The sequence below is a fragment of the Microcaecilia unicolor genome, chromosome 2 (genome assembly GCF_901765095.1).
Source record: "Microcaecilia unicolor chromosome 2, aMicUni1.1, whole genome shotgun sequence".
Taxonomy (NCBI): Eukaryota; Metazoa; Chordata; class Amphibia; order Gymnophiona; family Siphonopidae; genus Microcaecilia; species Microcaecilia unicolor.
In genome coordinates this window covers 70667629-70682476 of record NC_044032.1, presented here as the reverse complement: position 1 = coordinate 70682476, position 14848 = coordinate 70667629, and the positions used below count along the sequence as shown (strand labels likewise).

At 46.1% G+C, this 14848-nt stretch overlaps 1 protein-coding gene across 1 annotated transcript in view; it reads right to left on the bottom strand.

The window, feature by feature from the left end:
- The window catches only part of SPEF2 (sperm flagellar 2), a gene marked incomplete at its 5' end in the record, with an annotated part of 550273 nt that overhangs the window by 166157 nt on the left and 369268 nt on the right, over window positions 1-14848 (bottom strand). The window contains one exon of the mRNA XM_030191922.1: window positions 13184-13321. Within this exon, the coding sequence (XP_030047782.1) occupies window positions 13184-13321 (138 nt within the window). The remainder of the gene's footprint in view (window positions 1-13183; window positions 13322-14848) is intronic.

Here is a 14848-nt window from a genome sequence, read left to right as displayed (position 1 = left end):
CTCAGCCGTCTCTTCTCCAAGCTGAAAAGCCCTAGCCTTCTCAGCCTCTCTTCATAGGAAAGTCGTCCCATCCCCACTATCATTTTCGTCGCCCTTCGCTGTACCTTTTCCAATTCTACTATATCTTTTTTGAGATACGGAGTAGTATTGTAGCCGTGTTTAATAAATGTTTATAAATAGAACATGTAAATAAGGTAATCTTTTTATTGGACTAATTTTAATACATTTTGACTTAACTTTCAGAGAACAAACCCCCCTTCCTCAGGACAGGATAGGATACTGTAACAACACTATACTGTATTGACCTGAGGAAGGAGATTTTGGCCTCTGGAAGCTAAATGTATTAGTCCAATAAAATGGTATTATTTTATTTTCTGTATTTGTTTTATTTCTATTTGTTAATTTGTAAAGTGGTGATTGGTATTTGTTAGTTTTTTCAAATTTACATCTGCTGTCTTTATATTTTGCACAAAATGTTCAATTTATTCACCACTAAAAACAAATACATAAATATGTATTTTTTTTTTTATTTTAGTGGTGAATAAGTTTTGTATGTCTTGGTGCCCTGTTTACTAAGCAGCGCTAAGGGCGAGTTATAATTTTTAGTGTGCACTAAACACTAAGGGGGTCTTTTACTAAAGTTTAGCTTGAGTTATCTGCTGCAGGGCCCATTTTATTCCTATAGGCTCTGCTGCAGATAACCTGAGCTAAGCTTTAATAAAAGACCCCCTTAGGAACATATGGATGACTCTAGCATTTAGCTAGGGGACATTTTCTGTTTCTGTGGTGTTGCATTGTATGCAGAGTCTGGCATTGGGGGTTCAGTTTAATTTTTGTCTAAATATTATTATTACTTATTCTATAGTGGATTAGGGTGTATCTGTGTTTGTGAAAAAGACATGGCTTTCGGTTGGCATTGACTGTGCAGGATCGACGATCTGTACTAATCTGTCTGTTTTCATTTTACAATAGGTGAATTGATGTTCTAGTGCTCACTGTAGTGTTTAAGATGCTTTCCTTTTCCTTGTGTGACTCGTAGAAATGACTGCTTATGGTATGGTAGAATTGCTCTATAGGTCCTGAGTGTTTTGTATTCTCGGTATGCCTAGTACTGGATTTGGGGGGGGGGGGGGGGGGGGGTAAAAAATGACCGGCCCCGGGTGTCAACTACCCTAGCTACGCCACTGCCTCCACTCCACCCATGTCCAGCATTTCTCCTCTCTCCACTTCATCCATGTGCATCTCCTTCCTGTCTTCCTTCTCCTCCATCCATGTTCAGCAACTCTCCTCTCTCCCCTCTCCATCCATCCATGTTCAGCAACTCTTCTCTCTTTCCTGTCTTCTCCTCCATCCATATCCAGCAATTCTCCTCTCTCCCATGCCCTCCCCTCCCCTCCATGTCCAGCGATTCTCCTCTGCCCTCCCCTCCCATCCATGTCAAGTGACTTGCCCCAACCCCATCCGCCCCCCTTTTAAACCCCCTGAGTTCCAGTTCCAACCCCAGCTTCCCAAAACAGCCCTCCTTTCCTTCCTGCCGCCCTGCTTTTAAAATGGTTATTTTACCTCAAGTCGCAATGGCGGCGGTGGCGGCAGTGAAAGCAGCCAGGCTCAGCTCGCCTCCAGTCTTCCTTTCCTCTTAGTGTCCCGCCCTCCTCTGACGTGGAGGGGCATAATTGAACGAAAACGTCTATCTCCATGGGCGTTTATCTCTGAGAACGGGTCCGTGAAGGGGCGGACCGAACCGTATTTAAAAAAAAAAATAGACGTCCATGTTTTATTCGACAATTTGTGAGCTGGGCGTTTTTGTTTTTCAGTGATAATGGAAAATGAAAGGGCTCAGCTCAAAAACGAATAAATCCAAGGCATTTGTTCGTGGGAGGGGCCAGGAGTCGTAGTGCACTGGTCCCCCTCACATGCCAGGACACCAACCGGGCACCCTAGGGGGCACTTTTACAAAAACAAAAAAAAGGTAAAAGAGCTCCCAGGTGCATAACACCCTTCCCTTGTGTGTTGAGCCCCCCAAATCCCCCTCAAAACCCACTGCCCACAAGTCTACACCATTACTACAGCCCTAAGGGGTGAAGGGGGGCACCTACATGTGGGTACAGTGGGTTTGGGGGGTTGGACGACTAAGCATTAAGCAGCACAATTGTAACAGGTAGGGGGGGGGGATGGGCCTGGGTCCACCTGCCTGAAGTCCACTGCACCCCCTAACAACTGCTCCAGGGACCTGCATACTGCTGCCAGGGAGGTGGGTATGACATTTGAGGGTGAAAATAAAAAGTTGTGAAACATCATTTTTTGTGGTGGGAGGGGGTTAGTGACCACTGGGGGAGTCAGGGGAGGTCATCCCCGATTCCCTCTGGGGGTAATCTGGTCATTTAGGGCACTTTTTGGGGCCTTATTCGTGAAAAAACAGGGTCCAGGAAAAGTGCCCTAAATTCTAGCTACAAACGCATACTTTTTTTCCATTATCGGTGAAAGGCGCCCATCTCTCCTCGGCCGATAACCACGCCCCAGTTCCACCTTTGCCACGCCTCCGACACGCCCCCGTCAACTTTGTACGCTTCCGCGATGGAGTGCAGTTGAAAACGTCCAAAATTGGCTTTCCATTATACTGATTTATTCGTTTGTGTGAGATAAACGTCTATCTCCCGATTTGGGTCGAAATCTAGGCGTTTTTCTCTTTCAATTATAAGGTGGATAATGTCCTGTTTCCGCAAGGGGCGGGACACTGAAAGGAAAGGAAGGCTGGAGGCGAGCGGAGCCTGGCTGCTTTCACTGCCACCACTGCTGCAGTTGTGACTTGAGGAAAAATAAATGTTTTAAAGGCAGGGTGGCAGGAAGGAAAGGAGGGCTGTTGTGGGAAGCTGAGGGTGGGCAGGTGAGGATCGTGAGGACCGAGACCTGCCTGAATCTCCCAGCAGCAGTAAGCATGGCTTGTGGCGCCCCCCCCCCCCCCCCAAAGGTTGGCGCCCCCCTGCCATGCTTACCGGGTTGCACCGGCCCTGCTAGGGGTCCCACAAAGTCCATCACTATTCTTTTGAATGGGGTGTTGACAAGGGACAAAGGCACAAAAGGGGCCAGTAGAATTCTCACAGGACTACTCAGCTGGCAAGTTGGGCAGGGCTGACAAAAGAGCTCAACTTGCTTGAAAACAGCTGGACAGAAAAACTGAGCCAAAATCCACTCTTGAGATTTCTTCTTCCCCAAGTGACTTCCTCAGGGCCGTGCCAAGGGTCTCTGGTGCCCCCCTGCAGACTATCAGCTGGCGCCCCCCCCCCGCTTCTTCATTAGATGTTTTTGGGTTGCTACCTGTCTTTCCTTTAGACTGAAAACTACAGGCCCAGCCAGACCTGAGAAAAGGGTCTACCACACCCTTCAATGTCAAGCATATACTAGAAAACTGTAAATTAGCTTACACAGGAAAGCAGTTTAAAAAAATAAACACAATTCCTGCTGTTTCTTAACACTGCTCTCCAGAGAAAGCACTGCCTTTATAAAGAGGCTTTTCAGTGGGACTTAGCCTATTAAAAATTATTAGCATAATTAGGAATGGCCAGCCCTTGTAACTGCAGAGACCTAAGCTTTGATTATGCATGTTCCTGTCTTTGTTACCTTGGTCTCTTCATCTCATTTACACAGTCTGACCTTGCTGGCTCACTGGGAGCCCAGTCTCTTGGGAGTAGAAGAACTGCTGGGCTTTTTTTTTTTGCAAGGGCAGCTTCTACGCTAGTGCAATAGCAACATTAACATTTTATTTTTGTTACATTTGTACCCCACGCTTTCCCACTCATGGCAGGCTCAATGCGGCTTACATGGGGCAATGGAGGGTTAAGTGACTTGCCCAGAGTCACAAGGAGCTCTGCCTGCAGTGGGAATCAAACTCAGTTCCTCAGGACCAGAGTCCACCACCCTAACCACTAGGCCACTCCCAAATGTTATATTAGGAGCACAAGTTATAAATATTGCAGTGTTTTCCAAGTCAGTCAGTCCTGGAGTACCCCCCCTTGTCAGTCAGGTTTTCAGGATATCCACAGTGAATCTGCATGAGATGGATTTACAGCCACATTGAGCCTGCAAAAAGGTGGGATAATGTGGGGTACAAATGCAATAAATAATAATAATAATACTGCCTCAATTGTATATAAATCTCTTTCATGCAGATTCATTGTGGATAGCCTGAAAATCTGACTGACAAGGGGGGGGGGGGGGGGTACTCCAGGACTGACTTGGGAAACACTGATTTACTGCTCATTGGGCAAGTACTAAGCTCAGTACTGCACGAAAACAGAATCAGAACTTCTGCCATAAAATGTAAAAGGTGCCCAAGTTAAATTAGTAATGTATTCTGCTTCCAAAAAATCAGAAAAACACTACAGATTAGGACTCACTGTATGGTTACCAAAGGTTATAAGTCCTTCAGTCTACCCAACCCGAATCGAGACAACCAGTCCTCGAAACTCAAAGGCTTTTTATTTGTTTCTTTCCGCCCTCTCTGTATCTTCTGTTCCATCATGTTTACGCCTTTGGGTAGCCAGGAGGAGTGGCTGGTTTCCAGAAGGCAGAGCAGCAAAATCCCCAGTACTGTCCCTGGCACAGGCAAAAAAAAAAGGCACCTCATCATAGCATCGGAGAGAATACACGCCCCTAACCAGTTTCAGAGAAAAAAAACAGCGATCACCCTGCAGCTGGCAAGCAATCTTCAAAGAAAACACGCAGCCAGGGGATACATCCTGAGCAGAACTGGGGATGCAATCAACTGCTATTGATATTTCAGGCTCACATCAGCCACTGCAGTGTACCCTTCTTGCAGGACAAGGCTGGGACATGCAGGAAATCAAAACCATTTCCCGATCCCAAAGGTTTCTATAGCAGCAACTGCCCTATCACCCATCCGTTGGGAAATAAGAATAGGAATTGCATTATTGCATAGATTCCCTCTGACTACAAATGCTAACCACCCAAAGGCTCAAAGTCACTTACATAATCACGCAGGCAGCAGGGTCATTAGTGTACAGGCAGCACCAGATTGAAAATACTGCGTGCAGTGTGCATCACTGACCTGAGCCCGTCAGATTCAAGCACCTGTGCAAAACTAAACAGCCCCACCAGTCCCTGCATGTGAGGCTTCCTTCCAGAGGTATTTCAAAACCATTGAACTAGTTTCGTGTTTACACCTCGGACAGAGGGAGCTGGGGGAATTTCCTCAGAAACTCAGCGCTGCTCCAAGGTCTCTATCTGCCACCTATTTGACAATTTCTATCACCAATTAGCAGCTAAATCAACATCAGCAAAAACAAAAAAAAAGTTAAGACGTACTCTGCAAGTCTGCATCTGCGCGTGGGAAGAGCTGGGCGCCGGGCGGTGCCAAAGGCAGGAAGGCAGCAGCGCCAACGCGCCGACGCGCCAAGTTTTTTTTTTTTAATTTGGATTTTGAAATACAACTGGACGGCAGCGCCAGACGCGGCGCCCTTGTAGGCAGGCGCCCCCCTGCGGTGCTTACCCCGCTTACCGGGTTAGCACGGCCCTGGACTTCCTAATAGGTGACTGTGGGCTGACTATGGGCTAACTGCATGACCTGCATACGGTAGGGTTAAGGGGCTAACAGGTGATCTACCTCTTCCCCCTCCAGTGTTCCCTTGGTCACCCTATACAAGTCATTCTTTATTAGAAAATAGGAGAGTGCTACCTTAGAGGGGTCTTGGTTGCTCATGGGATTCCCATTTACTGAAACAACCCTAGCTCGGGCTGCTTTAAAGGACTCATCCTCTGAATGTGCCTGTTTAAAATTCCCTGTAACTCCTTCACTACTCCATTCTGGTAGGTTAACAGGTCTGGGGTGTCCAGACCGCCATCTTCCCCTGGCTCCGGTCTCCATCCACTGCAGCTCCTAGATTCAGAGCAGTTTCTCTAACCATCATGGGCAGCGGGATTTAGGCAATTGTGGGCTTTCGGTATACAAGTCAGAGACCTCCAATGGGAAGATATCAGGGAAAGACTCCTCCTCCTTCTTTGGGCCAGCGATCAGCTGAGCCCAGATGGCACCAAACTTTGAGAAATCCCGGCTCAAAACTACTGGGTAAGGTAGCCACGGCATGACTGCTATTTCACCTTGTACTGCGGGTGTTTTAAAGTATATATGAACTGTCAGTTACTGCCTCTAGTCACAACGTACACATGCTAGGGTCACAGTCCGCTCATAATTCAATTGCAGATGGTTCAGAATTTCTCTTCAAATAAGGGTCTTGACCAGTGGTGTGTTGGTAAATTTTTAACAACAGGCTCTCTCCCCAGTCCACCTCAGCACCCCCCCCCCCCCCCCCCGTCCACCACTGCGCCCTCCCGGCCACCTCTGCGCTCCCCCAAAATTGCAGAGCTGGCTATAGCCGGGGGGGGGGGGGGGGGGGGGCAATGCATTACTCGCTCCAGGAAAAAAAATTAAATGATCCCAGGTTCCAATCTAATTCATGTTTAATGTGGGATAAAATGCCATAAATAAGTAAATAAATATAAACTTATAATGTTGAGCACCTGATTCTCAAAGTGAACATATTCCAAACACTATAATGAAAATAAAATGATTTTTTTTCTACCTTTGTTGTCTGGTGACTGTTTTTCTGATCATGCTGTCCCAGTATCCGATTCTGCTGTTATCTGTCCTCTTAACTCCGTTTCCAGGGCTTCCTTTCCATTTATTTCTTTCCTCCTTTCTTCTTCATTTCTGGTCCTCAGCTTCTGCCTATTTTCTTCATCCATGTGCAGTTTTTCTCCTCTCTGCCTTTTCCCTCATCTCATCTCCTTCCTCACTCTTCTCTGCCCTCCATCCATGTCCAGCATTTCTTCTCTCTTCCCTCCTCTCCCCTGCCCTGCATGCACCCATATCCAGCAGTGACCCTCCTCTCCCCTGCCCTGCATGCACCCATACCCAGCGACCCTCCTCAGCCCTGCCCTGCATGCACCCAGATATCCAGCAGTTACCCTCCTCTCCCCTGCATGCACCCATGTCCAGCAGTGTACCCTCCTCTTCCCTGCCCTGCATGCACCCATACCCAGCAACCCCCTCCATCCACCCATGCCCAGCAGCGACTCCCTTTTCCCCCCGCCACCCCCTCCCGAGTTGTTTCGTGAATTCTTCTCCTCCCTCCCTCCCTCCCGATCCAGTCCCTCACCGCCTGCTTGTTTTTTGAATACCTGCCAGCTCAGGTATTTAAAGCTTTAAGTTGACTTGGGAGGGGCATGAGCAAGGGGTGGGGGCATGTCAGACTGGCTGCAGAGAACATACAGTGGGGGAAATAAGTATTTGATCCCTTGCTGATTTTGTAAGTTTGCCCACTGACAAAGACATGAGCAGCCCATAATTGAAGGGTAGGTTATTGGTAACAGTGAGAGATAGCACATCACAAATTAAATCCGGAAAATCACATTGTGGAAAGTATATGAATTTATTTGCATTCTGCAGAGGGAAATAAGTATTTGATCCCCCACCAACCAGTAAGAGATCTGGCCCCTACAGACCAGGTAGATGCTCCAAATCAACTCGTTACCTGCATGACAGACAGCTGTCGGCAATGGTCACCTGTATGAAAGACACCTGTCCACAGACTCAGTGAATCAGTCAGACTCTAACCTCTACAAAATGGCCAAGAGCAAGGAGCTGTCTAAGGATGTCAGGGACAAGATCATACACCTGCACAAGGCTGGAATGGGCTACAAAACCATCAGTAAGACGCTGGGCGAGAAGGAGACAACTGTTGGTGCCATAGTAAGAAAATGGAAGAAGTACAAAATGACTGTCAATCGACAAAGATCTGGGGCTCCACGCAAAATCTCACCTCGTGGGGTATCCTTGATCATGAGGAAGGTTAGAAATCAGCCTACAACTACAAGGGGGGAACTTGTCAATGATCTCAAGGCAGCTGGGACCACTGTCACCACGAAAACCATTGGTAACACATTACGACATAACGGATTGCAATCCTGCAGTGCCCGCAAGGTCCCCCTGCTCCGGAAGGCACATGTGACGGCCCGTCTGAAGTTTGCCAGTGAACACCTGGATGATGCCGAGAGTGATTGGGAGAAGGTGCTGTGGTCAGATGAGACAAAAATTGAGCTCTTTGGCATGAACTCAACTCGCCGTGTTTGGAGGAAGAGAAATGCTGCCTATGACCCAAAGAACACCGTCCCCACTGTCAAGCATGGAGGTGGAAATGTTATGTTTTGGGGGTGTTTCTCTGCTAAGGGCACAGGACTACTTCACCGCATCAATGGGAGAATGGATGGGGCCATGTACCGTACAATTCTGAGTGACAACCTCCTTCCCTCCGCCAGGGCCTTAAAAATGGGTCGTGGCTGGGTCTTCCAGCACGACAATGACCCAAAACATACAGCCAAGGCAACAAAGGAGTGGCTCAGGAAGAAGCACATTAGGGTCATGGAGTGGCCTAGCCAGTCACCAGACCTTAATCCCATTGAAAACTTATGGAGGGAGCTGAAGCTGCGAGTTGCCAAGCGACAGCCCAGAACTCTTAATGATTTAGAGATGATCTGCAAAGAGGAGTGGACCAAAATTCCTCCTGACATGTGTGCAAACCTCATCATCAACTACAGAAGACGTCTGACCGCTGTGCTTGCCAACAAGGGTTTTGCCACCAAGTATTAGGTCTTGTTTGCCAGAGGGATCAAATACTTATTTCCCTCTGCAGAATGCAAATAAATTCATATACTTTCCACAATGTGATTTTCCGGATTTAATTTGTGATGTGCTATCTTTCACTGTTACCAATAACCTACCCTTCAATTATGGGCTGCTCATGTCTTTGTCAGTGGGCAAACTTACAAAATCAGCAAGGGATCAAATACTTATTTCCCCCACTGTATATACCACTGGACCAAACCAGAAGCATGTGCACACAGGTCTGCACTAGTGGCAGGTATATCTTAATTTCAATTTTCGATCATTTACAATGAAAGAATATTCTTAAAGAAAACAAAAAAAATGTATTAAGAAATGAAAGAAAGCAAAACTAAACTAAAGTAGTTCATCTGTCAGTCCACATTAAGGGTGAAGCACACATTACCAGAGGAAGCCAGCTAATCTAATGCATCAAAGCCCAGGTTCAGAAGTACAAGGAAGCAATTATCAATACTATGCATTCGATGCATCCCTACTTTCTAGAACAAACCAATATACTGGGCTAAATCAAATAGTACAATAACTGCACCTCCTATATATTTTTTTATATCAAACATGCATTAGTTATGCTTGAAACATTTTATTATTCAATTCTTTTATCCAAAATTATATTCTATCAGTTTTTACCTTATAACTTAATTCCCACATGCATACTCACTCACCATACAAGCCCTCAACCACCCTAACACATACTTTGCGCAAGAACTCACTAATACAAATTCATTCTAACTACTGCCTAAATCCGCAGATCAGCAAATATTTTCACTGTGGTGATCATGGACAGTGAAAATATTTGCTGATCTGCGGATTTAGGCAGTAGTTAGGATGAATTTGTATTAGTGAGTTCTTGCGCAAAGTATGTGTTAGGGTGGTTGAGGGCTTGTATGGTGAGTGAGTATGCATGCGGGAATTAAGTTATAAGGTAAAAACTGATAGAATATAATTTTTGGATAAAAGAATTGAATAATAAAATGTTTCAAGCATAATTGATTGCATGTTTGATATCAAAAATATTTACTTTCTAGAACAGGGATGGGTAACCACGGTCCTTTATGGCCACAGCCCAGTTGGGTTTTCAAAATTTCCACAATTAAAATACATGAAATATATTTGCATACAGTGGAAGCAGTATATACAAATCATGCTCATGCATATTCATTGTAGAAATCTTGAAAATCCAACTGGGTTGTGGCCCTCAAGGAATGTGGTTGCCCATCCCTGCTCTAGAAAACACTGCAGGTGAGATGGTTCATAAAAACACAGCAATTATTATCTAAGGAAATCAAATATTTACATGGATATCTCAACTGAAATTTTGCATCATTCTTTCACTCAGTGAAAATGGTTTATCATTGAACAGATTCCTCTTTTTCCTCTGGATGGGGATGGAATGCAGAGATTAAAGTATCATGAAAAGGTTTAGATTTTTCAGTTAAGGGCAGCGGGATCCTTTGGAGACTGAATGATATGGTTGAATGGAACAACATCACTTAGTTCTTTCTTTTGTTCCCTTCTGCCTTCTTGTTCTTGCTTTGAAGCTTCTTTTGTTTATATATAAAGTTCTGCTGAGCAGTGACATCATCACGTTTTTCACATAGAAACACAGAAAAATGTAGGCAGATAAAGACCATATTGCCTTTCCAGTCTGCCCATCCATGCCATCTACTCTCCCTATCACTCCCTTAGAAATCCTATGTACAAGCTTTCTTGAATTCAGATACTGTTTTTGTTTTTCCACCACTTCTACCGGGAGGCTGTTCCACAAATTCTCCACCCTTTCCGTGAAGAAATATTTCCTCAGGTTACTTCTGAGTCTATCCCCTTTCACCTTCATCCTATGCCCCCTCATTCATGAGCTTCCTTTTAACTGAAAGAGACTCGACTCCTGTGCGTTTATGTAGCATATGTATTTAAATGTCTCTATCATATCTCCCCTCTCCTGCCTTTCTTCCAAAGTGTACATATTGAGATTTTTAAGTTTGTCCCCATTTTAGTAGCTGCCCTCTGGATCAACTCCATCCTGTTTACATCTTTTTGAAGGTGCGGTCTATAGAATTGTATGCAATATTCTAGAAGAGGTCTTACCAAAATCATATATAGCACCTTCATTTCTTGTAGGTTCCGGTATAAAGGAGTACTTCATTTTTTCCGGTAAGCCTCCAGTGAAAAGTGTTTTGAATGGAAATTCCTTTAGAGGCTATCAACAGCAGTGGAAGCGAGCAATATCAGACCCTCAAGCAGACTACTCTGAAACAGGGAACCTTGTCGGACCTTGGCCTACCACAGACCACTTTTGAACTTACAAGTTAAGCTATTGCATAGTTCACACACATGAGTTTGATTGTTTTTGAGGTGTATTGTTTTATTATGGACATTTGATCTGGACACTGATTAGTATGCACCTGTCACATTTTCCACGCAGGAACTAGGTTTGTGAGCCCTTGGGCCACTGCCGAGAAGCGGCATTGGCAGGCAAAACAACCCTACACCAGAGACAGGGCAGAACTCTGACAAACAGTTAGGCTTCACCTGCACATGGCCACCTTTCACTAGACGTTGAGCCCCTGGCTGCAGGCGGCCGGCAGGACTTATAGGACAGGGCAGGAACAGGATCCCAACTAGGCTGAACTGGGACTGAGGGTCAGAGGGGAAAGGAATCTAAAGGGGCAGCAAGGCAGGGAAAGGATAAGCTAAAGGACAGGACTGAAAGCTGCAAGCAGCCACTAAAACAGGGAACAAAACACTGATTAACAAGACACAGAACTGAAAGCTGCAGAGCAGCCACTAAGACACAAGCAGACAAGGACTAAACACAAAACTATAACCCAGAGACAAGACTAGAAAACAAACCACAACCTAATCTAACTACACACAGACTAACTGAAAACAGACAAGAATTTCAGGCAAGAACCCACACAAAGCAGAAGTGCAACAAGCACCAACAAACCAGGGCCTAAGGCGATGCAAAGGCAAAGCAGAAAGGTTTCAAAATGGCTAATAAGCCCAGCAGCAGCTGAGGCTCACTGCAGCAATCACCAGGCAACTATGGGTGCTGTGTAGGTTCAAACAAAACAAGCAAGTCTGGCAGCCCGGAAGATCCGAACCGGACTGGGCTGAAATCTGGAAGGGGTGATAATAACCAGACAGTTCATTGCAGCCACCAGGTCTGGCCACCAGGTGGCGAGAAGAAGGAGAGCCCGAAACATGGGCACAACCGTGACAGTACCTCCCCCTCAAGGCCCCCCCCCCCCCCCCCCCGACCTCCATAGGGAATTTAGGTCTCCATGGGTAGCAATGGTGAAACCTACAGAGGAGCTTCCAAACATGACCAGGAGTAGCTTGGCTGGAACTTGAACAGGAGTCAAGACTGGAACCCGGACTGGCATCAGGACTGGCCTTCGCCTCTTGGCTGGAACTGGAACTCGGCTTGGACTCAGCCTCTTGCCTGGAACTGGAACTCAGCGTGGACTCAGCAACTTGGCTGAAACTGGAACTCAAAATGGACTCAGCATCTCGGCTGGCACTGGACCTTGGAGTGGACTCAGCAGCTTGACTGAAGCTGGAACTCGTCTTGGACTCAGCAGCTTGGCTGGAGCTGGAACTCATCTTGGACTCAGCCTCTTGACTGGAACTGGAACTCAATTTGGCCTCAGCATCTTGGCTGGAACTGGAACTCAGAGTGGATGCAGTGGCTTGGATGAAACTCAGAGCAGAAACTAGTCTGGGCCTCCAAGAAGGTGGCAGGCAAGCCAAAACCCCAGGGCTACTACAACACTTTCTTTCTGCGTGCACTTCAGGAGTATCCCACAAGCCTAGATCGGAGGTAAGTAGGTTGCGATACTTAAAGAGCGAGATCTTAGGATCAATGGCAGAAACTGGGTTGATAAGGAAACCAAGCCCCCTGAGGCGTTCCTGCTCCGCAGCAGCTTCAGGGGTATTCTTCAAGGCCGGGTCAGAACAAAGTTTGTCACGGTACTGCTGGAGCGATATCCCAAAAAAATGCTGCAATGGGCTGCATTGAGCTTAGATTATAGCATATATTTATAAACACTAGCAGTGTTTCAGGCTGTCTGTATCAATGATCAACTGAAAGTATCCTCTCCAATTAATATTTCTAAAAACATATTTCTCAGGAACACAATGAGTGCATTTTTTATTTTTGTAGTCCTACATTTAGATAATGAGTGTGTTTTGTGAGCATTAACAATTCTCCTTTCTGTGAAATCGTTTGTATTGGGTAGAAGTGTTGATAAAATAGGTACTTCTTGGATTTTCAACATAGGCATCTTGTTATAAAATTCCACCAATGTTTGCACATTTTGTGGCTGCTAATTTTCAAAAGAAAAGAACAAGTGTGTGAAAGCTGTGAATGAAGACTAGACCCCTGATTGACCTTGAAGCCTAAAAATGCAGGACAAAATTACTGGGTCAATAATAAATAGAGACCTGGATTAATGATGTTGTCTTTGCAGTGTGATGTAGTCATACCTGCATCAGAGTAAAGTAGTCATTTACTAAGATTCCAATATGATCTTGCAACCAGCTATCATTGATGATATCTTCACGTTCCAGTTCAGTTTCCTCTTTTCTGTTATCACAAATATTCCAAAGGCGATCTCGTAAGTCCTAAAAACAAAATAGGAATCATTATTTATATCTGTCATTATTAGATTTATTAGTTACTTTTCTGAAGAGATTCACCTAAAGTAGTCTACAGCAAGTATAGCTGGTCATAGGCAGCTTGCATTACAACGATAGTATAACTGCATATAAAGAAAATACTGACCAAATGTTAGCAAAAAACACATAATACAGTGAAGTATACTTAATTATAGGCAAAATTAAATTATAGCAATACAATAACATGAAACAGCCTGGACCGGATAGTATACATCCCAGAGTACTGATACAATTTTAAAATGAACTTGCAGAGCTATTGTTAGTAATATGTAATTTACTAGTAAAAAAGGCCCGTTTCTGACACAAATGAAACGGGCGCTAGCAAGGTTTTCCTCGGAGTGTGTATGTTTGGGAGAGTGTATGTGAGAGTGACTGTTTGAGAGTCAGAGTGAAAGTGTGAGTGTGTGAGAGAGAGAGAGTGAGTCTGGGTGTGAGTGTGTTTGTGAGAGAGTGTGTGTGTGAGAATGAGAGTGTGTGCAAGTGTGTATGTGAGACACAGTGTGAGAGAGAGTGTGTGTGTGTGTGGGCGAGAGAGAGAGTGTGTGTGAGACACAGATTCTCTGTGAGAGTGAGTGTATGAGACCAAGCGAGTGTGTGAGTGACTGTGTGGCACATAGAGAGTGAATGTGATACAGTGTGAGACAGAGTGTGTGAGAGTGAGAGTCAGAAAGACATTGTATATGAGAGAGAGAGTGTGAGCCCTGCCCTCCCAATCCATGCCCATCTGTCCCCTGCCCCCTCCATTCATCCTTTTCAGCAATTCCCCTCTCTCCCTGAGCCCTGCCCTCCCAATCCATGCCCATCCATGCTCCTTTGTCACCTGCCCCCTCCATTCATCCCTATCCAGCAATTCCCCTCTCTCCCTGAGCCCTGCCCTGCAATCCATATCCATCCATGCCCATCTGTCCCCTCCATTCATCCCTATCCAGCAATTCCCCTCTCTCCCTGAGCCCTGCCCTCCCAATCCATGCCCATCCATGCTCCTCTGTCACCTGCCCCCTCCATTCATCCCTATCCAGCAATTCCCCTCTCTCCCTGAGCCCTGCCCTGCAATCCATATCCATCCATGCCCATCTGTCCCCTCCATTCATCCCTATCCAGTAATTCCCCTCTCTCCCTGAGCCCTGCCCTCCCAATCCATGCCCATCCATGCTCCTCTGTTCCCTGCCCCCTCCATTCATCCCTTTCCAGCAATTCCCCTCTCTCCCTGAGCCCTGCCCTCCCAATCCATGCCCATCCATGCTCCTCTGTCCCCTGCTGCCTCCATTCATCCTTTTCCAGCAAGTCACCTCTCTCCCTTCCATGACCCCCCCTCGCATCCATGCTCCTCTCTCTCCCATGTCCCAGCCTGGCCCGCCCTCTTCTCCCCCCCCTTCGCATCCATGCCCCCCCATTCGCATCCATGCTGTCGTTTCTCCCCTGCCCTCCCGCTCCCATTGTTCAACTTTACTGCCCACCCTCTCTCCCCCCAAC